Source organism: Haematobia irritans, chromosome 4 (genome assembly GCF_050003625.1).
Source record: "Haematobia irritans isolate KBUSLIRL chromosome 4, ASM5000362v1, whole genome shotgun sequence".
NCBI classification, from domain to species: Eukaryota; Metazoa; Arthropoda; class Insecta; order Diptera; family Muscidae; genus Haematobia; species Haematobia irritans.
Window position 1 is genome coordinate 133,774,792 of NC_134400.1, and position 26,468 is coordinate 133,801,259.

Here is a 26,468-nt window from a genome sequence, read left to right on the forward strand (position 1 = left end):
ATGCAAAATTCAAGCGTGGTGAAATGGGCACGGAGGACGGTGAACACAGTGGACGCCCGAAAGAGGTGGTTACCGACGAAAACATCAAAAAATCCACAAAATGATTTTGAATGAACGTAAAATGAAGTTGATCGAGATAGCAGAGGCCTTAAAGATATCAAAGGAACGTGTTGGTCATATCATTTATAAATATTTGGATATGCGGAAGCTCTGTGCAAAATGGGTGCCGCGCGAGCTCACATTTGACCAAAAACAACAACGTGTTGATGATTCTGAGCGGTGTTTGCAGCTGTTAACTCTTAATACACCCGAGTTTTTTCGTCGATATGTGACAATGGATGAAACATGGCTCCATCACTACACTCCTGAGTCCAATCGACAGTCGGCTGAGTGGACAGCGACGGAAGCGTGGAAAGACTCAAAAGGCCGCTGGCAAAGTAATGGCCTCTGTTTTTTTGGGATGCGCATGGAATAATTTTTATCGATTATCTTGGAAAGGGAAAAACCATCAACAGTGACTATAATATGGCGTTATTGGAGCGTTTGAAGGTCGAAATCGCGGCAAAACGGCCCCATATGAAGAAGAAAAAAGTGTTGTTCCACCAAGACAACGCACCGTGCCACAAGTCATTGAGAACGATGGCAAAAATTCATGAATTGGGCTTCGAATTGCTTCCCCACCCATCGTATTCTCCAGATCTGGCCCCAGCGACTTTTCTTGTTCTCAGACCTCAAAAGGATGTTCGCAGGGAAAAAATTTGGCTGCAAAAGGTAAAAAACTGGAATCTAGATGACTTAGTTAGAGAGTTAAACGGCATTATTCATTATTCATGTTTTTGTCTGGATAAAACTTTTAATTTTTTCCTAAAACTTTTTTCAGCTGTTTTATGGGTGAAGATTTTTGGACGAATTTTTGGGACGAATTGACGATTTTGCGCAAAAAATGTTTTAAAAATTGACGATTTTCAGCCCACAACAGTAGGCACCACTGGCGTCGATAGTCATTTTTTTTCAATTTTTGAACATATTGTGATTGCTTTATATGGGGCTTGAAAACCGTAAGATTCTATCGTTAGGACATTTAAATGCGAACAAGTCTTTTGTTTCTCGTATCACTGCTTCTTACAGTGATACTGGCAGTTTTGCATCGCGTCCAAAAGTGAAAGAAAATCAATACGAGAAATGATCCGAAAAGGGAATTTCCAAATTGAACCGTTTGTCAACAAACAAAATGATCGGATGTATTTGCAATAGAGTTCAGCTGAAAACCTTCGATTAGCCACCAGAACACATGCACCGCCGTAACGGCCGATGGTCACTCCCCGCTCGTCTTCATCGACCGTGGGATGAAAAAAAAAATGCCGAATATTATCGGGAAAATGCCCTAAAGATAGTATAGTAGCCACGCAGGCCACGGACATTTCAACAGGACTCAGCACCGATGCAGTAAGCACGCGTCAAGCTAAAAATTGCTCAAAACGGAGGTTCTGCCGGGAATGTGCCAGAGTTTGGCAGACCCACTTTCGTGTAGTCTATGATGGTTTTGTTGGCTTTTTGAAGGCCATAATTCATGGCAAAGGTACCCATTTTAATCATATCTAAACTTCTACAACTTGATTTTATTTCTGACCAGTTTTGCTTTTAAACAATGAAATTTAAAAAAAAGTACGCTTTACTTTGCTGCATTACATACCAGCCACCCGTACAAATAAATGTCATTTTAAATCCAAATTATTACACATACTTCAAAGTAAATTATTTTTAAAATCAAGGCTGTAACTCCATGAAAATTTCTATAACGCTCGGTTCATAATTAATTCTAATGTTTTTCTTCACACTGCAAACAATAGGTCTTAAAACATTGTTGTGTGTGTGTGTGTTTTTTTTTTTTTATAATGACCTACATAATAAATGTAAAACATTGTAGCAACTATTGAGGCTTCACTGTGTACGACCATTTGCATTGGTGAGTTGATAACGATGTAGCAACTAAAGGAGGTAAAGAGGATTACGAATGGATGGCAAAACTTAAAATTAATAGTTTGTTTTGTTTTTGTTTTCCTATTTTTACTTTCTGCATAAACAATATAAATATCTTTGTAATATCCCCATAACAAACCAAGCTCCATTAATAGACCAAGAAAACGACATCGACAACGATGGCCATGACGACGGTGGTAATAAGGAAGGCAAAAGGAAAATAACATTTGCAACAATAACAGTAAACAGAGGAATTGCCAACATTGTTGAAAATAATATACAAAACATTGACTGAGAGAATATTCAAGTGTAAAAAATAAAACGGAGCGATACGGAAACTATAAAATTGCAATAAATATAATGGCAACAAAGATATATCCGCTTTTTATTTAATGTTGGCAACAACAATAACAAACAGAAACCCGACAACTACCACAGCAAATTTAAACACTTAAATACAGCTATAAATTAGAGAGAGAGAGAGAGAGAGAGAGAGAGAGAGAGAGAGAGAGTGTGTGTGAGAGAGGGCAGAGCAAATACAAAAATCATTTGATAGGAGATTGTTTGGAGTGTAGTTTTTGTGAGAAGAACACTTATTTCAAAATCTTTGAAGACTTTTATTATTTTAAATACTATTAAAATATACAATTTAAAGTGAAAATGCTATAAATTAAAAGAAAAAATAAAAGTTAATATCCTGCTTTCGAAAATCGTATAAACCCTCTTCGAAAGAATAGCAGTCACTCGAATACGAATCAATTTGGATGGCGAGCACTTGTGAACATATACTAACAACTTTTAGTTTAGAACTGCATTTGAAGACAGAAAATAAAATTAAATAAAACTGAAACGAAGTTTTATTTAATTTTTTTAGTACAATAACATTTTAAGAAAACAAAAAAATCATCGATTTTTAAGATAAGACATAAGATCACAGTTGCCACAGTTGACAGAATTCTACCAAAAATGGTAGATTTCATTACAGTTTGATAGATTAGCTAGAATTCTTGCTGTTTTGGTAGATTTTGCAATATACTCCTCTTCAACTAAGAGACATTTCACCAATTCTTAATGGCATTAGAATTTGTACAAAATTTTCTATAGAAATAAAATTTTGTTGTTGTTTTTTTTGATTTCAGCTTAAAACCATACATTGACTAAACTAAAAGTGTAGCTTAACCAACAGAGGAAAAGAATGTTTGTCAAATTTATTTGGGCAAAGCCCTATAGACTGCAAGATGGTTGGATGAACGCACGTTTCGGAATTACTACACTCCTCATCAGCATCCTCTACTTGCAGCTAAACTATCAACCAATTATCAGAATAAATTCAGGCACCAAACTTGACCGTCCACAAATTTATTGGAGTTGGATCCCACACAATTTGTAAATCGTTCAACAAGGCCTCGTGTCTAAAGGGTGATACGGTCAAAATTTGGTCAATATAAACTTGACGTATTTCTTTCAATTTTGCATTTAAAAAACCTGAACACCCCTCATTTTGAAGGTGTGTGTGTGTAGAATGTTGCTCCTATTTTGATTTTGGAATTCACTCTTCAGTTGTCAAAATGCCGTCCAAGCAAGAAGAGCAGCGTATCAAAATTTTGCTCGCACATCGCGAAAATCCGAGCTACTCGCACGCAAAGCTGGCAAAATCGCTAAAAGTTGCCAAATCAACCGTTACAAATGTAGTTAAAGTGTTTGGGGAACGTTTGTCGACAGCCAGGAAGTCTGGATCGGGGGGAAATCGAAAACCGGAAGCCGCTGAGACGACAAAGAGAGTTGCCGGTAGTTTCAAGCGAAACCCTAGCCTCTCTCTCCGAGATGCCGCAAATAAGCTGGGTGTATCGTCTACATCCGTACATCGAGCCAAATAACGATCCAGACTATCGACTTACAAGAAGGTAGTGACTCCAAATCGCGATGATAAACAAAATACGACGGCCAAAGCGCGATCCCGGAGGCTGTACACGACGATGCTGACGAAGTTTGACTGCGTGGTAATGGACGACGAAACCTACGTCAAAGCCGACTACAAGCAGCTTCCGGGACAGGAGTTTTATACTGCAAAAGAAAGGGGAAAGGTAGCAGATATTTTCAAGCACATAAAACTGTCAAAGTTCGCAAAGAACTATCTGGTTTGGCAAGCCATCTGTACCTGTGGCTTGAAAAGCAGCATTTTCATAGCTTCCGGGACTGTCAACCAAGAAACTTACGTGAAAGAGGGTTTGAATAAACGTCTGCTGCCATTACGGTAAAAACGCCATGGAGTGGTACGCCGCCAACAACGTGCAGGTGGTTCCCAAGGACAAGAACCCTCCCAACACGCCAGAGCTCCGCCCAATTGAGAAATACTGGGCTATTGTCAAGCGGAACCTAAAGAAGACCAAAAAAACTGCTAAGGACGAGCAGCAGTTCAAGGCAAACTGGCTTTCTGCGGCGAAGAAGGTGGACAAGGTGGCTGTACAAAATCTGATGGCAGGTGTCAAGCGTGAGGCCCGGCAATTCGGATTTGGAAAAGCGAAAGCCTAACTGAATATTTTTCCTGAATTTTATACTAATTGAACTTGAAAAAGAAATTTAATTTGATTTTTTAAATAAACGATTTCACCGATTTACACGCGTTTTCCCTTGACCAAATTTTGACCGTATCACCCTTTATTGGTCGCAAGAAATCCTCCAAAAATACGATCGCGGTGCTTCGAAATATATGTCTATGATGGCGTGACAGGCGATCCATCGTGGATTTACGTTTTTGACCAAGTTGTGTATGCGCTCTGCCTGATGTTTAGCCTACGTCACCGGGACTTATTTGGAGCATTTCTTTCAGTAAGCAAATTTGACCGAAATTTGTTAGCATCTTTTGGGTTCATTTTTGTTCTTTTTTGGACTTGCAGATTTATTTTGTAAAAATAGGAAAAACAGGTCGAGTTAGAATTATAACAGGTTGGCTGATAAGCCCCCGGTCTAACAAAGAAAAACAATTTTTTGTTGTCAAAATTCATTTTTGTTATTCAACATAGTTCCTTTCAAGAGCGATACAACGATTATAACGACCTTCCAATTTTTGATACCATTTTGGTAGTACTCCTTCGGTTTTGCCTCAAAATAGGCCTCAGTTTCGGCGATCACCTCTTCATTGCAGCCATATTTTTTCCCTGCGAGCATCCTTTTGAGGTCTGAGAACAAGAAAAAGTCGCTGGGGGACAGATCTGGAGAATACGGTGGGTGGGAAAGCAATTCGAAGCCCAATTCATGAATTTTTGCCAACGTTCTCAATGACTTGTGGCATGGTGCGTTGTCTTGGTGGAACAACACTTTTTTCCTGTTCATATGGGGCCGTTTTGCCGCGATTTCGACCTTCAAACGCTCCAATAACGCCATATAATAGTCACTGTTGATGGTTTTTCCCTTCTCAAGATAATCGATAAAAATTATTCCATGCGCATCCCAAAAAACAGAGGCCATTACTTTGCCAGCGGACTTTTGAGTCTTTCCACGCTTCGGAGACGGTTCACCGGTCGCTGTCCACTCAGCCGACTGTCGATTGGACTCAGGAGTGTAGTGATGGAGCCATGTTTCATCCATTGTCACATATCGACGGAAAAACTCGGTTGTATTACGAGTTAACAGCTGCAAACACCGCTCAGAATCATCAACACGTTGTTGTTTTTGGTCAAATGTGAGCTCGCGCGGCACCCATTTTGCACAGAGCTTCCGCATATGCAAATAGTGATAAATGATATGACCAACACGTTCCTTTGATATCTTTAAGGCCTCTGCTATCTCGATCAACCTCATTTTACGGTCATTCAAAATCATTTTGTGGATTTTTTTGATGTTTTCGTCGGTAACCACCTCTTTCGGGCGTCCACTGCGTTCACCGTCATCCGTGCTCATTTCACCACGCTTGAATTTTGCATACCAATCAATTATTGTTGATTTCCCTGGGGCAGAGTCCGGAAACTCATTATCAAGCCAAGTTTTTGCTTCCACCGTATTTTTTCCCTTCAGAAAACAGTCTTTTATCCAAAACACGAAATTCCTTTTTTTTCCATTTTTTCACAATAACAAAAGATGCTTCACAAAAGACGCTCTATCTCACAAACTAATTGACTTACTGACGTCAAATTTTGACACGAATCATTTGAAGGTTAGTACTATAGAAAAATAATATGCATTTAATACTAGCGACGCCATCTATGTGTCAGACCAGGGACTTATCAGCCAACCTGTTATATAAATTTACAATATTTTTTTAAATAGATTTATAACGGAATATGTTGCGACTTCTGTTTATATTTGGATGATTTTGGAGGAACGTATGTTCTAAACAAGTATTTCTAAATTTTGTCAACTTCATCCTACAGCCTCATTAAAAGGTCAAACATTATTAAAAAGTAAAGGGAAAGTTTCAATAACGGATACTTAACGAATTATTTTAAGAAAATATTAACCAATTTTAGTTTATTATAATATGGTATAATTTGGTACAAAGTAAGTGAATAATGAGCGTAAAAGCAATAGGAATTAAAAAATTGTTCAAATTTTTTAGTTCATGTAGTTTCACAACGAAAACCTTTCTAAATTAAGTGTGAAATAAATCCCAAAAATGTAAAATAACTCTTCAAAAATCATTGTTATTATTCTCTGTAGACAAAAATGGGGGCATATTTTATTTCTGGCGACTTATCATTCATTCATTTTAAATTTCAATTTAATATTTATTATTAAATTCTATTCAATCAAAACAAACTGAAATTCCCTTCCTAGTATAGGAAATACCAAAACTTTCTATTCACTATAGATCCTTTTTCCTGTTTTTTTGGTTTCCTTTTAAAAAGAACAAAATTTTTTCTTCGTCATTTTCAGTAACCTTTGCTAACAGAAACTTTTCATACCTTATGGCCAACCAGAGGTTTTAGCTTCAAGTAAAAATAAATTTATTTCATTATAAGCATCACCTTTTGCCATAACGTCACCACAACTTTGTTATGCACAAAAGTGGTCAAAGAGCGCCCTTAGATTTTACACTAAAAAAACTTAGAAGTGAGATGCACAAAGAGAACCCGAAACCAACGTGAACGACAGTAAGGGAGAGGGAGGAAGAACTTTTCACAACATATTCTATGTTGATGTTTTGTACGTTAATGTCAACCACCCACACACACTCAAGTTCTTGACTTATAGTTTTTTTTGCTTATTTGACCAAAACTAGATGAGATTTTAGAGAAACAACTAAAGTGGAGTAGAGAGGAAGGAAACAAGGTCCATTCTATTGGCACACGGTGTTCGTTCGTCTGCAGTTTCATTTGACCTCGCTGGCTACCATCTATTCTTGTGACGATGTCTGTCATATAAACTTTGAGCAGTTTGTTATGCTCAAAAATACACGTTTGTATGTGTGTAGCATGAGGTTTCCCACATGCAGCACACCAGCATGGAAACACACACTGCCAAAGGACACGAATGCTGTTTCGCATTTTTAAGCCGTTAAGTGTTTACTTATACAAATTGCATTTGCTAGGTCGTCGAATAGAAAAAACGACCCTGTGCATTATGATGCTTAATTTACAGTGGGATGCGATCACGGTTGCAACGTTACCACAAATCTACCAAATTAAAAAAAAAATCTTATTTCAAATGTTTGGTCAACTTTTTGGGGTTAGTATGAAAATAATTTTTTTGGTTCTTATTATATATATCAGCATTTGCACTATTATATATTATGATACCGCCTATTAGTAACAATTGTTTGGGTGCATATATATCCCATGAGTTGTAGATGTTTCCAATTTTATATGTATTAACGATTTTAACTAACACCAACAGGAGAAAGTTACTATTTCTATAATGGACTTTGTTAGTATGACCTTACACGATAAATAAATTTAAATTAAATAACTTTTAAAGATAGAATTTATAAAAATGTTTGTAAAAATTTTATTTCTATAGAAAATTTTGTCAAAATTTTATTTCTATAGAAAATTTTGTCAAAATTTTATTTCTATAGAAAATTTTGACAAAATTTTATTTCTATAGCAAATTTTGTAAAAATGTTATTTCTATAGAAAATTTTGTCAACATTTTATTTCTATAGAAAATTTTGTCAAAATTTTATTTAAAAATTTTGCCAAAATTGTATTTCTATAGAAAATTTTGTCAAAATTTTATTTCTATAGAAAATTTTGTAAAAATTTTATTTCTATAACAAATTTTGTCAAAATTTTATTGCTATAGAAAATTTGGTTAAAATGTTATTTCTATAGAAAATTTTGTCAAAATTTTATTTCTATAGAAAATTTTGTCAAAATTTTATTTCTATAGAAAATTTTGACAAAATTTTATTTCTATAGAAAATTTTGTCAAAATTTTATTTCTATAGAAAATTTTTTCAACATTTAATATCTATAGAAAATTTTGTCAAAATTTATTTCTACAGGAAATTTTGTCAAAAGTTTATTTCTATAGAAAATTTTTTCAACATTTAATTTCTATAGAAAATTTTGTCAAAATTTTATTTCTATAGAAAATTTGGTCAAAATTATATTTCTAGAGAAAATTTTGTCAAAATTTTATTTCTATAGAAAATTTTGTAAAAATTTTATTTCTATAGAAAATTTTGTAAAAATTTTATTTCTATAACAAATTTTGTCAAAATTTTATTGCTATAGAAAATTTGGTTAAAATTTTATTTCTATAGAAAATTTTGTCAAAATTTTATTTCTATAGAAAATTGTGTCAAAATTTTATTTCTATAGAAAATTTTGTCAAAATTTTATTTGTTTAGAAAATTTTGTCAAAATTTTATTTCTATAGAAAATTTTGTCAAAATTTATTTCTACAGGAAATTTTGTCAAAATTTTATTTCTATAGAAAATTTTTTCAACATTTAATTTCTATAGAAAATTTTGTCAAAATTTTATTTCTATAGAAAATTTTGTCAACATTTTATTTCTATAGAAAATTTGGTCAAAATTATATTTCTAGAGAAAATTTTGTCAAAATTTTATTTCTATAGGAAATTTTTTCAACATTTTATTTCTATAGAAAATTTTGGTAAAATTTTATTTCTATAGAAAATTTTGTCAAAATTTTATTGCTATAGAAAATTTTGTCAAAATTTTATTTCTATAGACAATTCAACATTCAATTTCTATAGAAAATGTTGTTAAAATTTTATTTCTATAGAAAATTTTGTCAAAATTTAATTTCTATAGAACATTTTGTCAAAATTTAATTTCTATAGAAAATTTTGTCAAAATTTTATTTCTATAAAAAATTTTGTCAAAATTTCATATCTATAGAAAATGTTGTCAAAATTTTATTTCTATAGAAAATTTTGTCAAAATTTTATTTCTATAGAACATTTTGTCAACATTTTATTTCTATAGAAAATTTTGTCAAAATTTTATTTCTATAGAAAATTTCGTCAAAATTTTATTTCTATAGAAAATTTTGTCAAAATTTTTTTCTGTAGGAAATTTTGTCAAAATTTTATTTCTATAGAAAATTTTGTCAAAATGTATTTCTTTTTTATTTCTATAGAAAATTTTGTAAACATTTTATTTCTATAGAAAATTTTGACAAAATTTTATTTCTATAGGAAATTTTGACAAAATTTTATTTCTATAGAAGATTTTGTCAAAATTTTATTGCTATAGAAAATTTTGACAAAATTTTATTTCTATAGGAGATTTTGTCAAAATTTTATTTTTATAGAAAATTTTGCCAACATTTTATTTCTATAAAAAATTTTGTCAAAATTTTATTGCTATAGAAAATTTGGTCAAAATTTTATTTCTATAGAAAATTTTGTCAAAATTTATTTCTTTTTCCATTTCTACAGAAAATTTTGTCAAAATTTTATTTCTATAGAAAATTTTGGCAAAATTTTATTTCTATAGAAAATTTTGTCAAATTTTTATTTCTATAGAAAATTTTGTCAAAATTAAGTTCTTTTTTTATTTCTATAGAAAATTTTGTCAAAATTTTATTTCTATAGAAAATTTAGTCAACATTTTATTTCTATATTTCTATTTGGCAAAATTTTATTTCTATAGAAAATTTTTGTCAAAATGTTATTTCTATAGAAAATGTTGACAACATTTTATTTCTATAGAAAATTTTGTCAAAATTTTATTTCTATAGAATATTTTGTCAAAATTTTATTTCTATAGAAAATTTTGTAAAAATTTTATTTCTATAGAAAATTTTGTCGACATTTTATTTCTATAGAAAATTTTTGTCAAAATTTTATTTCTATAGAAAATTTTGTCAAAATTTTATTTCTGTACAATTTTTTTTTTGCTTTTTTAGTTAAACAGGGTTAAAGTTTGATAAACAAATTATTTTATTACAATCATTCCACTGTTATCCAACAAGCGATTTGGGTTACATTTGCACGAAAGGCTATACTATAAAATAGAGTTGTTATGTAAATAAGGCTTTTATTCGCATGGGAGGACTCGAAACAAATTCAAACGTTGCTGTGTCAATAATTTATTAATAATAGAATTTGTTATGCTATTTAAATGCCACCGGGAATTCATTAAGTCTTCAATTGCAATGCTAATAATAAATTATATTCTTTAAATTGGATCGAAACTAAACTGAACGCAAACTGCAGGAATTGTGTTAAGTTTTTGTAAATCTGAAGCCTGTACTGAGTGACTGATGTGTAATATTTGGTTTGTTGTAATTTGATTGTCCAAAAGACAATCATTCCTATTTTTGAACGCTTTTTACTTTGTACAAATTTAAAGACAACAAATTTAAAGACAACCCAGCAAAAAAGCGTTGTCAAAAAAGTAATGAAAATGTTCTTTTTGGATGCGGAAGTGGTGCAACATTGACGCAGAAGCGATGAATTTAACATGGGCTTGTCATAGGACGGAAGTCCTCCATTGCAACAGCCGTTGCACTGAATTTGCATCACTTCTTTAGGTGTGATCCGAATTTAATGTTTTGGATGTAAATTAAAAAAAATTCTGTGATATTTTGTCAAATAAATAATTTTTATAATTTTTTATAATTTTTAATGGATTCTAACGCTTGTTGGAAACGTTTGACCTCAAATATTTTCAAAAATTCACAATTTTTTCAAATTGGGTTTAGCATTTTTTTCGACAAAATTTAAATGAATTCTTACTCTGTTTTTAACCTATTTGAACAAAAAAAAATTAATATAACCCATTAAAAGTGTGAAAAAACCAAGTTATACAAAATTGAATTAAAAGAACTTCCCGGGTAGTTAAAATAAAGAACATCATTGGGAGTGCATCTTCTGGAAGTGCTTTTAAAGTTGTGCCTTTGGAAGAACTTCCAATTTTTTGCTGGGATGTTAAACACGAGAAATCTGTGGCCTCACGACAATATATTTTTCAGTGTGGCTCTGCAATATTTTGGACCCATTCCAGGTGAACCGCCGCCTTGAGATTATCGACACTTTGATAGTTTTTAGAGTCAACCTAAGTCTCTGAAATGCTTTAGTCTAACAGATTGAGAACCGGAGATTTTGGTACCCATTGTGCGGTAGAAATGAAGCGATGAACCTCCATTTTAAGCCATTCTTGGTTAATTTTTGCTGAGTGCCATAGTGACGAATCCTGTTGGAATGCCCATGATCTGCAGCCGAAATGTTTGTCTTCCAAGACTTCAAAAATGTCATTAGGAAATTTTCCCCATAATATTCGGCATTTATTTTGACCCCACGGTCAACGAATATTAGCGGGGAGCGACCATCGGCCATTACGGTGGCCCACACCGTTACCATCGGCGGCACATGAATTCTGGGATCGATTGGCCCCATAACCATATGACCTTTTTGGCAAGTAAACCAAAATGATCATGTTTGTTCACAAACTACTACATTTTGGATGTTTCCTAATCGAAGAAACCAACTTTCGGTAAAAGACTACTTTCTAACTATTCTTCGTCCATCGGTAAGTTCTTACATTTGAAAAAGAAAATTCTCGCCCCACGTTGGGCGCCATTAAAATTATGTAACGACTCCCTCTCTAGACACTATCATCCTTGACCTGGGCTACTAATCTAATCCAACCGTGTTCAGTGTAGGGGGGGGGGGGGGGGGTATTAAATTATCAAATAGTACAAAATAATTTTGGATGACATAGCGACAGTATCAAAAATATCACTATCTGTTAAGATTTGGATATAGCTCCTACAACCCAATTTTGAAATTTGTTTGTTTATTGGTTTAGTTATAACATTAAGAAATACAAGCTTTTTTTATACCCTCCACCATAGGATGGGGGGTATATTAACTTTGTCATTCCGTTTGTAACACATCGAAATATTGCTCTAAGACACCATAAAGTATATATATTCTGGGTCGTGCTGAAATTCTGAGTCGATCTGAGCATGTCCGTCCGTCCGTCTGTTGAAATCACGCTAACTTCCGAACTACTTGGCATAAGTAGTTGTTATTGATGTAGGTCGGATGTTATTGCAAACGGGCCATATCGTTCCACTTTTAAGTATAGCCCCCATATAAATGGACCCCCAAATTTGGCTTGCGAGGCCTCTAAGAGAAGCAAATTTCATCCGATCCGGCTGAAATTTGATACATGGTGTTAGTATATAGTCTCTAACAACCATGCGAAAATTGGTCCACATCGGTCCATAATTATATATAGCCCCCATATAAACCGATCCCCCGATTTGGTTGGCGAGGCTTCTAAGAGAAGCAAATTTCATCCGATCCGGCTGAAATTTGGTACATGGTGTTAGTATATGGTCTCTAACAACCATGCAAAAATTGGTCCACACCGGTCCTTAATTATATATAGCCCCCATATAAACCGATCCCCATATTTGGCTTGCGAGGCCTTTAAGAGAAGCAAATGTCATCCGATCCGTCTGAAATTTGGTACATGGGGTTAGTATATGGTCTCTAACAACCATGCAAAAATTGGTCCACATCGGTTCATAATTATATATAGCCCCCATATAAACCGATCCCCCGATTTGGCTTGCGAGGCTTCTAAGAGAAGCAAATTTCATCCGATCCGGCTGAAATTTGGTACATGGTGTTAGTATATGGTCTCTAACAACCATGCAAAAATTGGTCCACACCGGTCCATAATTATATATAGCCCCCATATAAACCGATCGCCATATTTGGCTTGCGAGGCCTCTAAGAGAAGCAAATGTCATCCGATCCGGCTGAAATTTGGTACGTGATGTTAGTATGTGGTATCCAACAACCATGCAGGAATTGGTTCATAGCAGGTCTTAATTATATATAGCACCCATATAAACCGATCCCCAGATTTGACCTTCGGTGCCGTTTGGAGAAGCAAAATTTATCCGATCTGGTTGAAATTTGGTACGTGGTGGTAGTATGTGATATTTAATAACCATGCCAAAAATGGTCCGTATCAGTCCATAATCATATATAGCCCCCATATAAACCGATCCCGAGATTTGGTTTTGGAGCCTGTTGGAGGAGCAAATTTCATCCGAGTCAGTTGAAATTTGGTACATTGTGCTAGTATGTGGCCGTTAACAACCATGCCTAACTAGGTCCATAACGGTCTATAATTATATATAGCCCTCAGATAAATCGATCCCCAATCACACAAAAATTGGTCCATATCAATAATTGTATATAGCCCCCATATAAGCGACCCCCATATTTCAATTCTGGCTCCCTACGTACCGTGCAAAAGTCCATATCGATTCGTAATTATTTGTAGACTTACCTACACATACTTTTTTTGTCTAATGTATACCACGTATGGACTAACTAACAATTTAGAAAACGATTTAAGATACCACAACCCAAGTAATTCGATTGTGGATGACAGTCTTTCGTAGAAGTTTCTACGCAATCCATGGTGGAGGGTACATAAGATTCGGCCTGGCCGAACTTACGGCCGTTTATACTTGTTTTTTTTTTAATACAAAATGCTCAAATGTATTTACAAACCATCTTTATGAAATATTTCAAAAACTTTACAAACCATTCTCTGTGGTATACAAAAAAAAAAAATCAATTTGCCAACTAATAGAAAGCTTTAAAAATTTTCTTTGAAATTCATAGAAATAAAAAAAATGTATCTCTATTTTCCCTCTTACATATCCAGGCAATATCCAGTGATTTATTTTCAATTTCCTGCTTTTTATATTAGTCTATTTTTTCAATTGCATTGAGGGTTGGCTTTTCCTTGCACTTAAATGAAAATAAACCATGTAAAGATACAAGTAACCATGAGTTCAGAGAAATGGTTTTCAGATTTTAAATTTAATAGCCTTAAGCATCTTACTCCGTAACATACTCAGGTTAACTATAGTGAAGTAGAATATCACTAACAGTCCCTGTGGTTTATTCTGAAATGGATTTTTCTTTTATACTCTAGTCCTTGCTTTGAAAAATCCATATTTTCTCCCATGGACGTTTTCGTTACAAAATAGCAAACAAAAAAAAAACAGAATGTCAGTTCCAAAGACACTCAACCACAATATCCATTGCACGACTATTTCCAATAGAATTAAACGCATAAAACCATATTTTTCTGAATGCAAGGCGGATATGCACATAATGCACCAGGCTTAGAAGAGGCAAATAAGAATGTCTACAACGGAAATTGATTTATTTACTTTGATTGCTGTTGGTGGTGTTAGTTTTATGTTCATTTCAAGCTCTGAGAATATTCCTCCGCAATCAAGCACTGTACAGATTTTAATGCGTAGTGGAAAATATGGAAGCTTTTAATAACCCAGCAAAAAAAGTTCTTCTAAAGGCGCGACTTTAAAAGCACTTCCAAAAATGTTCTCCCAAAGATTTTTGTAACTCTCGTTTTTTATAGCCACCACACCGAAAGAATTTTCTTCGTAAAAAGAATGAAAAATTTCGTTAAAAATACGAAATTTGTCATTGAAACACACACACAGAAACTTTTCATTAAATGTACGAAATATTTCGTTCTTTTTACGAAGAAAAGTTCTTACAATTTTTTCGTAGTTTGTAAGAAACAACTACGTACTTTTTACGGAAAAGTTTCATACTTTTTTATGAAACAATTTCGTTCTTTTTATACCCTCCACCATAGGATGGGGGTATATTAACTTTGTCATTCCGTTTGTAACACATAGAAATATTGCTCTAAGACCCCATAAAGTATATATATTCTGGGTCGTGGTGAAATTCTGAGTCGATCTGAGAATGTCCGTCCGTCCGTCCGTCTGCTAACTTCCGAACGAAACAAGCTATCGACTTGAAACTTGGCACAAGTAGTTGTTATTGATGTAGGTCGGATGGTATTGCAAATGGGCCATATCGGTCCACTTTTACGTATAGCCCCCATATAAACGGACCCTCAAATTTGGCTTGCGATTGCTCTAAGAGAAGCAAATTTCATCCGATCCGGCTGAAATTTGGTACATGGTGTTAGTATATGGTCTCTAACAACCATGCAGAAATTGGTCCATATCGGTCCACTTTTACGTATAGCCCCCATATAAACGTACCCCCAAATTTGGCTTGCGATTGCTCTAAGAGAAGCAAACTTCATCCGATCCGGCTGAAATTTGGTACATGGTGTTAGTATATGGTCTCTAACAAACATGCAAAAATTGGTCCATATCGGTCCACTTTTACGTATAGCCCCCATATAAACGGACCCTCAAATTTGGCTTGCGATTGCTCTAAGAGAAGCAAATTTCATCCGATCCGGCTGAAATTTGGTACATGGTGTTAGTATATGGTCTCTAACAACCATGCAAAAATTGGTCCATATCAGTCCACTTTTACGTATAGCCCCCATATAAACGGACCCTCAAATTTGGCTTGCGATTGCTCTAAGAGAAGGAAATTTCATCCGATCCGGTTGAAATTTGGTACATGGTGTTAATATATGGTCTCTAACAACCATGCAAAAATTGGTCCATATCGGTCCACTTTTACGTATAGCCCCCATATAAACGGACCCCCAAATTTGGCTTGCGATTGCTCATCCGATCCGCCTGGTCCACATCGGTCCATAATTATATATAGCCCCCATATAAATCGATCCCCAGATTTGGCTTGCGGAGCCTCAAAGAGAAGCAAATTTTATCCGATACGGCTGAAATTTGGTACGTGGTATTAGTATATGGTCTCTAAAAACCATGCAAAAATTGGTCCATATCGGTCCATAATTATATATAGCCCCCATATAAACCGATCTCCAGATTTGAACTCCGGAGCCTCTTAGAGGAGCAAAATTCATCCGATCTTGTTGAAATGTGGTACGTGGTGTTAGTATATGGTCTCTAACAACCATGCAAAAATTGGTCCATATCGGTCCATAATTATATATAATCCCCATATAAACCGATTCCCAGATTTGGTTTGCGGATCCTCTAAGAGAAGCAAATTTCATCCGATCCGGTTGAAATTTGGTACGTGGTATTAGTATATAGTCTCTAAGAACCATTCAAAAATTGGTCCATATCAGTCCATAATTATATATAGCTCCTATATAAACCGATCCCCAGATTTGAACTATGGAGACACTTGGACGAGCAAAATTCATCCGATCCGGTTGAAATTTGCAACGTGGTGTTAATATATGGCCGCTGATAACCATGCCACAATTGGTCCATATCGGTCTATAGTTATATATAGCCGATCCCCAATCACACAAAAATTGGTCCACATCAGTTCATAATCATGCTTGCAATTCGAGCAAAAATAATCTAGCAAAATTTTATTTCTATAGAAAATTTTGTCGAAAATTTATTCCTATAGAAAATTTTGTCAAATTTTATTTCTATAGAAAATTTTGGCAAAATTTTATTTCTGTAGAATATGTTGTCAAAATTTTAATTCTATAGAGAATGTTGTCAAAATTTTAAATCTTTTGAAAATTTTGTCAAATGTTATTTCTATAGAAAATTTAGTTAAAATCGTATTTCTATAGAAAATTTTGTCCAAATTTTACTTCTATAAAAAATGTTGTCAAAATTTTATTTTGTAAAAATTTTATTTCTATAGAAAATTTTGTCAAACTTAATTATATACGTATTTACTCGGCCATTTTAAGTTTAATATATACCACGTATGGACTACGTGGTATATATTACGGTATTGTGAAGTTTTAAGATACCTTGCCATCGGCAAAAGTTACCGCAACCCAAGTAATTCGATTGTGGATGACAGTCTTCGGCCTGGCCGAATTTACGGCCGTATATACTTGTTATGAAATTGTTTCGTACTTTTTACGAAAATTTTCCAAAATTTTTATGAAATTGTTACGTACATTTAATGAAACAATTTCGTACCTTTTATGAACAACCTTCGTACTTATTGTGGAAAATGTTCGAACTTTTAGAAAAAAACAAAATTATAGTCCAAAGTGCATTTGGTTGTAGTAATTAGTTTGAAAAGTGTCATCACTACTTTTTACATCTCAAGTTTTTGAATAACTTTTAGTTTGGTTGCTTCACTTTTATTCATTACATGCTGTCACCCAAATGAGAAGTAGCATAGACATGCATAAAAAATAGAATAAACGAATACACTCAAGCACATTATCAGAGGTAATTTTATGTCACGAATGGAAATTTTGCAACTACAATGAAACTTCTTCGTTATTTGAAAGAAAATGTTTCGTACTTTTTATGAAGAAATTTTAACGCAGAATGTTTCGTAAAATATTCATAAATTCGCAAAAACTTCTTCACAAAAGTCATAAAATTTAAATAAAGTTTCGTTAAAAATACGAACTTTTTACGAGGAAACGTTAATGTTGAATATTTCGTAGACGTTTCGTATATTCGTAGAATGTTCTTCGTAAAATTTACGAAAATGAATGAACATTTCGTTGTTTTAATGAAGAATTCCTCGTAAAATTAACGAAGAAATTTCTTTCGGTGCTTTATAGAATTGTGATGGGGGTAAAATAAGTTTGTCATTCAATTTGTAACACATCGAAATATTGATTTGCGACTATATAAATATAAAAGGTGCGCCGAAAATGGTGCCTATCGGTCAATGTTTTGGTATAGACCCCGCGATATGGACCAATTTTTGTGTAATTGAGGATCGGCTATAACAGGTTGGCTGATAAGTCCCCGGTCTGACACATAGATGGCGTCGCTAGTATTAAATGCATATTATTTTTATAGAGTAACAACCTTCAAATGATTCGTGTCAAAATTTGACGTCTGTAAGTCAATTAGTTTGTGAGATAGAGCGTCTTTTGTGAAGCAACTTTTATTATTGTGAAAAAAAAAATGGAAAAAAGGAATTTCGTGTTTTGATAAAATACTGTTTTCGGAAGGGAAAAAATACGGTGGAAGCAAAAACTTGGCTTGATAATGAATTTCCGCATTCTGCCCCAGGGAAATCAACAATAATTGAATGGTATGCAAAATTCAAGCGTGGTGAAATGAGCACGGAGGACGGTGAACGCAGTGGACGCCCGAAAGAGGTGGTTACCGACGAAAACATCAAAAAAAATCCACAAAATGATTTTGAATGACCGTGAAATGAAGTTGATCGAGATAGCAGAGGTCTTAAAGATATCAAAGGAACGTGTTGGTCATATCATTCATCACTATTTGGATATGCGGAAGCTCTGTGCAAAATGGGTGCTGCGCGAGCTCACATTTGACCAAAAACCAACAACGTGTTGATGATTCTGAGCGGTGTTTGCAGCTGTTAACTCGTAATACACCCGAGTTTTTCCGTCGATATGTGACAATGGATGAAACATGGCTCCATCACTACACTCCTGAGCCCAATCGACAGTCGGCTGAGTGGACAGCGACCGGTGAACCGTCTCCGAAACGTGGAAAGACTCAAAAGTCCGCTGGCAAAGTAATGGCCTCTGTTTTTTGGGATGCGCATGGAATAATTTTTATCGATTATCTTGAGAAGGAAAAAACCATCAACAGTGACTATTATAAGGCGTCTTCGGCTCCATATGACGAAGAAAAAAGTGTTGTTCCACCAATACCACGCACCATAAGTCATTGAGAACGATGGCAAAAATTCATGAAGTGGGCTTCGAATTGCTTCCCCACCCACCGTATTCTCCAGATCTGGCCCCCAGCGACTTTTTCTTGTTCTCAGACCTCAAAAGGATGCTCGCAGGGAAGAAATTTGTCTGCAATGAAGAGGCGATCGCCGAAACTGAGGCCTATTTTGAGGCAAAACCGAAGGAGTACTACCAAAATGGTATCAAAAAATTGGAAGGTCGTTATAATCGTTGTATCGCTCTTGAAGGGAACTATGTTGAATAATAAAAAGGAATTTTGACAAAAAAAATGTGTTTTTCTTTGTTAGACTGGGGACTTATCAGCCAACCTGTTAACGCTTGTCGGAAACGTTTGACCTCAAATATTTTCAAAAAAAAAAAGCACAATTTTTCGGATTGGATTTAGCATTTTTTTCGACAAAATTTAATTTATTTGTACCATTTTATGAATTCTTACTCTGTTTTTAATCCATTTGAAAGAAACAAAGTTGAAATTACCCATTAAAAGTATGAGCAAATCAAGTTATAAAAAATTGAATTAAAAAACTTCCTGTGTAGTTCAAATAAAGAACATCATTGGAAGTGCATCTTCTGGAAGTGCTTTTAGAGTTGTGCCTTTGGAAGAACTTCCAATTTTTCTTTTGCTGGGAGGGTATAAAACAATTAAATTTTCCCTCAAAAATAGGTTTTCTTTAATTTTCTGGCTAATTTAATTACAATTTTTATACCCTCCACCATAGGATGGGGGGTATATTAACTTTGTCATTCCGTTTGTAACACATCGAAATATTGCTCTAAGACCCCATAAAGTATATATATTCTGGGTCGTGGTGAAATTCTGAGTCGATCTGAGCATGTCCGTCCGTCCGTCCGTCCGTCTGTTGAAATCACGCTAACTTCCGAACGAAACAAGCTATCGACTTGAAACTTGGCACAAGTAGTTGTTATTGATGTAGGTCGGATGGTATTGCAAATGGGCCATATCGGTCCACTTTTACGTATAGCCCCCATATAAACGGTCCCCCAAATTTGGTTTGCAGACCCTCTAAGAGAAGCAAATTTCATCCGATCCGGCTGAAATTTGGTACATGGTGTTAGTATATGGCCTCTAACAACCATGAAAAAATTGGTCCACTTCGGTCCATAATTATATATAGCCCCCATATAAACCGATCCCCCGATTTGGCTTTCAGAGCCTCTAAGAGAAGCAAATTTCATTCGATCCGGCTGAAATTTGGTACATTGTGTTAGTATATGGTCTTTAACAACGATGCAAAAATTGGTCCACATCGGTCCATAATTATATATAGCCCCCATATAAACCGATCCCCAGATTTGGCTTGCGGAGCCTCTAAGAGAAGAAAATTTCATCCGATCCGGCTGAAATTTGGTACATGGTGTTAGTATATGGTCTCTAATGACCATGCAAAAATTGGTCCACATCGGTGCATAATTATATATGGCTCCATATAAACCGATTGCCAGATTTGACCTCCGGAGCCCCTTGGAAGAGCAAAATTCATCGGATTCGGTTGAAATTTGGTACGTGATGTTAGTATATGGTATCCAACAACCATGCATGAATTGGTTCATATCAGTCCATAATTATATAGGCCCCATATAAACCGATCCCCAGATTTGACCTCCGGTGCCTTGTGGAGAAGCAAAATTCATCCGATCTGGTTGAAATTTGGTACCTGGTGGTAGTATATGATATTTAACAACCATGCCAAAAGTGGTCCATATCAGTCCATAGCCATATATAGCCCCCATATAAACCGATCCCGAGATTTGGTTTTGGAGCCCCTTGGGGGAGTAAATTTCATCCGAGTCAGTTGAAATTTAGTACATTGTGCTAGTATATGGCCGTTAACAACCATGCCTAACTAGGTCCATATCGGTCTATAGTTATATATAGCCCTCAGATAAATCGATCCCCAATCACACAAAAATTGGTCCATATCAAGTTCATAATTGTATATAGCTCCCATATAAGCGACCCCCTTATTTCAATTCTGGCTCCCAACGTACCGTGCAAAAGTCCATATCGATTATCCATATCGTTATTATTTGTAGACTTTCATACCTTTTTGTCTAATATATACCAGGTGTGGACTAACTCACAATTTAGAAAACGATTTAAGATACCACAACCCAAGTAATTCGATTGTGTATAACAGTCTTTCGTAGAAGTTTCTACGCAATCCATGGTGGAGGGTACATAAGATTCGGCCTGGCCGAACTTACGGCCGTTTTAACTTGTTTTACTTTACCATTTAATTTAAATTAGTATTATGTTACACATTTTATGTGTCAATATTATGAGGGGAATAAAGGGTGATACGGTCAAAATTTGGTCAATATAAACTTGACGTATTTCTTTCAATTTTGAATTTAAAAAACCTGAACACTCCTCATTTTGAAGGTGTGTGTGTGTAGAATGTTGCTCTTATTTTGATTTTGGAATTCACTCTTCAGTTGTCAAAATGCCGTCCAAGCAAGAAGAGCAGCGTATCAAAATTTTGCTCGCGCATCGCGAAAATCCGAGCTACTCGCACGCAAAGCTGGCAAAATCGCTAAAAGTTGCCAAATCAACCGTTACAAATGTAATTAAAGTGTTTGGGGAACGTTTGTCGATAGCCAAGAAGTCTGGATCGGGGGGAAATCAAAAACCGAAAGCCGCTGAGACGACAAAGAGAGTTGCCGGTAGTTTCAAGCGAAACCCTAACCTCTCTCTCCGACATGCCGCAAATAAGCTGGGTGTATCGTCTACAACCGTGCATCGAGCCAAAAAACGAGCCGGACTATCGACTTACAAGAAGGTAGTGACTCCAAATCGCGATGATAAACAAAATACGACGGCCAAAGCGGGATCCCGGAGGCTGTACACGACGATGCTGACGAAGTTTGACTGCTTGGTAATGGACGACGAAACCTACGTCAAAGCCGACTACAAGCAGCTTCCGGGACAGGAGTTTTATACGGCAAAAGAAAGAGGAAAGGTAGCAGATATTTTCAAGCACATAAAACTGTCAAAGTTCGCAAAGAAATATCTGGTTTGGCAAGCCATCTGTACCTGTGGCTTGAAAAGCAGCATTTTCATAGCTTCCGGGACTGTCAACCGAGAAATTTACGTGAAAGAGTGTTTGAATAAACGTCTGCTGCCTTTCCTGAAGAAACACGGTTGTTCCGTACTGTTTTGGCCGGATTTGGCATCTTGCCATTACGGTAAAAAGGCCATGGAGTGGTACGCCGCCAACAACGTGCAGGTGGTTCCCAAGGACAAGAACCCTCCCAACACGCCAGAGCTCCACCCAATTGAGAAATACTGGGTTATTGTCAAGCGGAACCTAAAGAAGACCAAAAAAAAAACTGCTACGGACGAGCAGCAGTTCAAGGCAAACTGGCTTTCTGCGGCGAAGAAGGTGGACAAGGTGGCTGTACAAAATCTGATGGCAGGTGTCAAGCGTGAGGCCCGGCAATTCGGATTTGGAAAAGAGAAAGCCTAACTGAATATTTTTCCTGAATTTTATACTAATTGAACTTGAAAAAGAAATTTAATTTGATTTTTTAAATAAACGATTTCACCGATTTACCAAATTTTGACCGTATCACCCTTTAAACTCAAAAATTGAACATAGTACCGGACTTTAAAGGACATCGTATTCATTAGAATTTTCTCCGAATTTCTTCGACCTTTTTGTTTGTTATAAAAATAAATTAATGTTTTTTCAAGCTCCAGGATACATTTTTATTTATTAGACAGAAATTAGACAGAAATTTTGTTCGTTACTTAATCTATTCATCAGCGAAATATTTACTAAAGCAAAAAAACTTATTAATTTTTAAAAGTTTTCTAGACGAAAGAAATTTCATTGTATACTAAATAAACTTTATGATAAAACCACAAAGACTTACCTTACTGCCACGTTCATTGAATATAATTTCCACATCCAAAATAGCGCCAAATTGCTGTAGGTGTTTGACCAAAAAAAAAACGATAGCAATACGAATCAAATGCATGAAAATTCATATCAGCGGTCATTTTCAGGGATAAAAAAAAATGCAGTAAGACAGAGTAATTGCCAAAAATTTCATTTGATGGGGAATTCATAGCCAACCATGAGAATTGTTTCATAATCCAGTGCAATAACCACAGTATGAGAATATCACCAGTCAAGTTAGGCAAACGTTGTTAGAATCCATATGAGATTGTTTTTTGTTTGGCAATGGGCCCGAGGACGAAAACAGATTTGAACATGAAAAGAGAGGAAAATTAATAAACAAAAAACAATTAGAAACTTATTTATAGAAAAAGGGGATTTGGAATTATTTTCATATTGAATTGAAGTAGCCGCTAGGGATACAAACATCGACTAATGAATTTAAAGTTAATTAAATTAAATTAAATTAAATTAAATTAAATTAAATTAAATTAAATTAAATTAAATTAAATTAAATTAAACTAAATTAAATTAAATTAAATTAAATTAAATTAAATTAAATTAAATTAATTTAAATTAAATTAATTTAAATTAAATTAAATTAAATTAAATTAAATTAAATTAAATTAAATTAAATTAAATTAAATTAAATTAAATTAAATTAAATTAAATTAAATTAAATTAAATTAAATTAAATTAAATTAAATTAAATTAAATTAAATTAAATTAAATTAAATTAAATTAAATTAAATTAAATTAAATTAAATTAAATTAAATTAAATTAAATTAAATTAAATTAAATTAAATTAAATTAAATTAAATTAAATTAAATTAAATTAAATTAAATTAAATTAAATTAAATTAAATTAAATTAAATTAAATTAAATTAAATTAAATTAAATTAAATTAAATTAAATTAAATTAAATTAAATTAAATTAAATTAAATTAAATTAAATTAAATTAAATTAAATTAAATTAAATTAAATTAAATTAAATTAAATTAAATTAAATTAAATTAAATTAAATTAAATTAAATTAAATTAAATTAAATTAAATTAAATTAAATTAAATTAAATTAAATTAAATTAAATTAAATTAAATTAAATTAAATTAAATTAAATTAAATTAAATTAAATTAAATTAAATTAAATTAAATTAAATTAAATTAAATTAAATTAAATTAAATTAAATTAAATTAAATTAAATTAAATTAAATTAAATTAAATTAAATTAAATTAAATTAAATTAAATTAAATTAAATTAAATTAAATTAAATTAAATTAAATTAAATTAAATTAAATTAAATTAAATTAAATTAAATTAAATTAAATTAAATTAAATTAAAATAAATTAAATTAAAATTAAGCCTTGGGTTGTCTGTTACTATAGCCTGTAGGAGGACCTAACGTTTTTACTCACCCCAAACATGGCTCTTAGATCCGGGTCACGAAAGCGAAATGGTATATTTGAGACATGTAAACGTTTCGGTGTACTTTTGGCATCGGTGGCTGTAGTAGTCAAAGCGGCTGACGTCTGACCAGCAACACTGGTTACTGTGTTATTATGCTGTTGCTGCTGCTGCTGTTGTTGGTAGGAGACTAGAGATGATGATAAACTTGTGACGGCTGTTGAAGCATTTGGCATGGCGACTACAGCTGCTGCTGCAGCATTTAAATTTGCTATAACCTGTGCCGTACTGGAAGATGGTAGACCGCCAGTGGCATTACCACCAGCCACCAGAGATGACATGAGAGGTTGATTATGAACTAGACCACTAACGCTGGGTGTTGACATAACAGCAGGCAAGAGTCCAGTGGCGGCCGAAGTTGCTGTAACTGAAGTAGCCGCAATTGCTGTTGCTCCACCGGTTGATGTAAGCATTTGCTGTTGCTGCTGTTGTTGTTGCTGCTGTTGACTTATATAGTTTTGCTGTTGTTGCTGCTGGTGTGTCGAGTTTAGTAAATCTCCATTTGGTGAGGCTGCCGAAACAATGCCATTCGTTGTGTTGTTATTATTTGAGTTATTGTTGCTGCTAGTATTGTTGTTGTTGTTGTTATTATTGCTAGTGTTAGTGTTGGTATTATCTGTTACACTACCGCCTGCGGTAGCTGATGTGTTGCTATTCGAGGTGTTTGTACCATTAACGGCTTGACTTTGGCTTGAGGATACTGCTGCAGCAGCAGCAGCGGCTGCTGCTGCCATTGCGGCATTTGCTGCGGCTGCCACAGCTGCAGCATTATTGGATGCGGTGGAAACTGTCGACGAGGTAACAATACCGCCAGCAACACCAGCAGCATTACTGGTTGCTGATTGTGTGATGCCATCATTTTCTGTTTTTCCCAATACTGATGTCTGTAATGAAACAAAATTTAAAAGGATATTATTTTAATGATGCGGTTTGATTTTTTTTGAGAATAAATAATTAATTGACATTTTCATTTTATATTACCACTGAAGGTAGAGAGTTGATGGTAACGGAAAATGTACGCTGAAAAAGACATCTTCAATCGACCTTAACTGGGTATCTTTATATAAAAGAAAGGACTTCCTGCACACAAAAAAAAAATTATTCAATCACGAAATTAATTGATCCAATTAATTTTTTAATCGAAATGTCTTCAATCACAGAAATGATTGTATCAATTAAAAAATTAATTGAAAGGCAATCAAAAAATTAATTGGTCCAATTAAAAAATTAATTGATACGATTACTTTTTGTGATTGATTTCTGTTTCAATTAAAAAATTTGTTGAATCAATTAAATTTTTAATTGAATATTTTTTAAAACTCAATTAAGACTTTAATTGGAAAAATTTTCGTGAATTCTTTTTCTATGCGTGTAGTTAAAATAAAAAATATCTTTGGGAGGACATTTTATAAAGGGCTTTTAATTTTATTAGGTCTTTTTTTAATATTAAAAATATTTTCCCAATATTTCGCGCTTACCATATTGAATCGCTTCCTCCAAGGTCTCCTATAGATTTATAGCAATTAAATTTTATAAATATCACAGTATTAAACATTTTATAATCTAAATAATTCTAAATATAAACAACAAAAAATATTTTCATTGCAATCACTATAATTTTGTAAAAATCCAAAATAAAATAAAATTAATTTTTTCTAAATGGTAATTAAAATTACCATGTTTACGATTGAAGTAATGCCAGTATTACTTCACTGAAGTTCTGTTGTTTTTGTTTTACTAACAGAGAGGAAATTTCTATAAATTTTGTAGAAAATGTTTACGCTTAAGTAATATTATAACTGGGATCCTGGGAAATTTGTATAAATTTTCCTCTTTCCCGGGAATGGAAGAAGACTGAGAGCAAAACCCCTACCTGCACCCAAATTTTTGATTGTTCTGATTAGATAACAATATTATTTAATTGATCCAATTATTATACCCTCCACCATAGGATGGGGGGTATATTAACTTTGTCATTCCGTTTGTAACACATCGAAATATTGCTCTACACGCAAAGAAAAAAAACGTTTGGAAAACGTGTACCGAAAACGTTTTTCTTTTGTTAGAGTTTTTTGAATTGCTTCGAA

General features: G+C 33.8%; 1 protein-coding gene across 12 annotated transcripts in view; it reads right to left on the reverse strand.

The window, feature by feature from the left end:
• The window catches only part of Rbfox1 (RNA-binding Fox protein 1), a 714,540-nt gene that overhangs the window by 178,466 nt on the left and 509,606 nt on the right, over positions 1-26,468 (reverse strand). For all 12 annotated transcript variants that reach the window (XM_075308554.1, XM_075308553.1, XM_075308547.1 and 9 more), the window contains exons 5-6: positions 24,333-25,265; positions 22,887-22,940 (exon numbers count right to left, since the gene is read on the reverse strand). In XM_075308554.1, the coding sequence (XP_075164669.1) occupies positions 22,887-22,940; positions 24,333-25,265 (987 nt within the window). The remainder of the gene's footprint in view (positions 1-22,886; positions 22,941-24,332; positions 25,266-26,468) is intronic.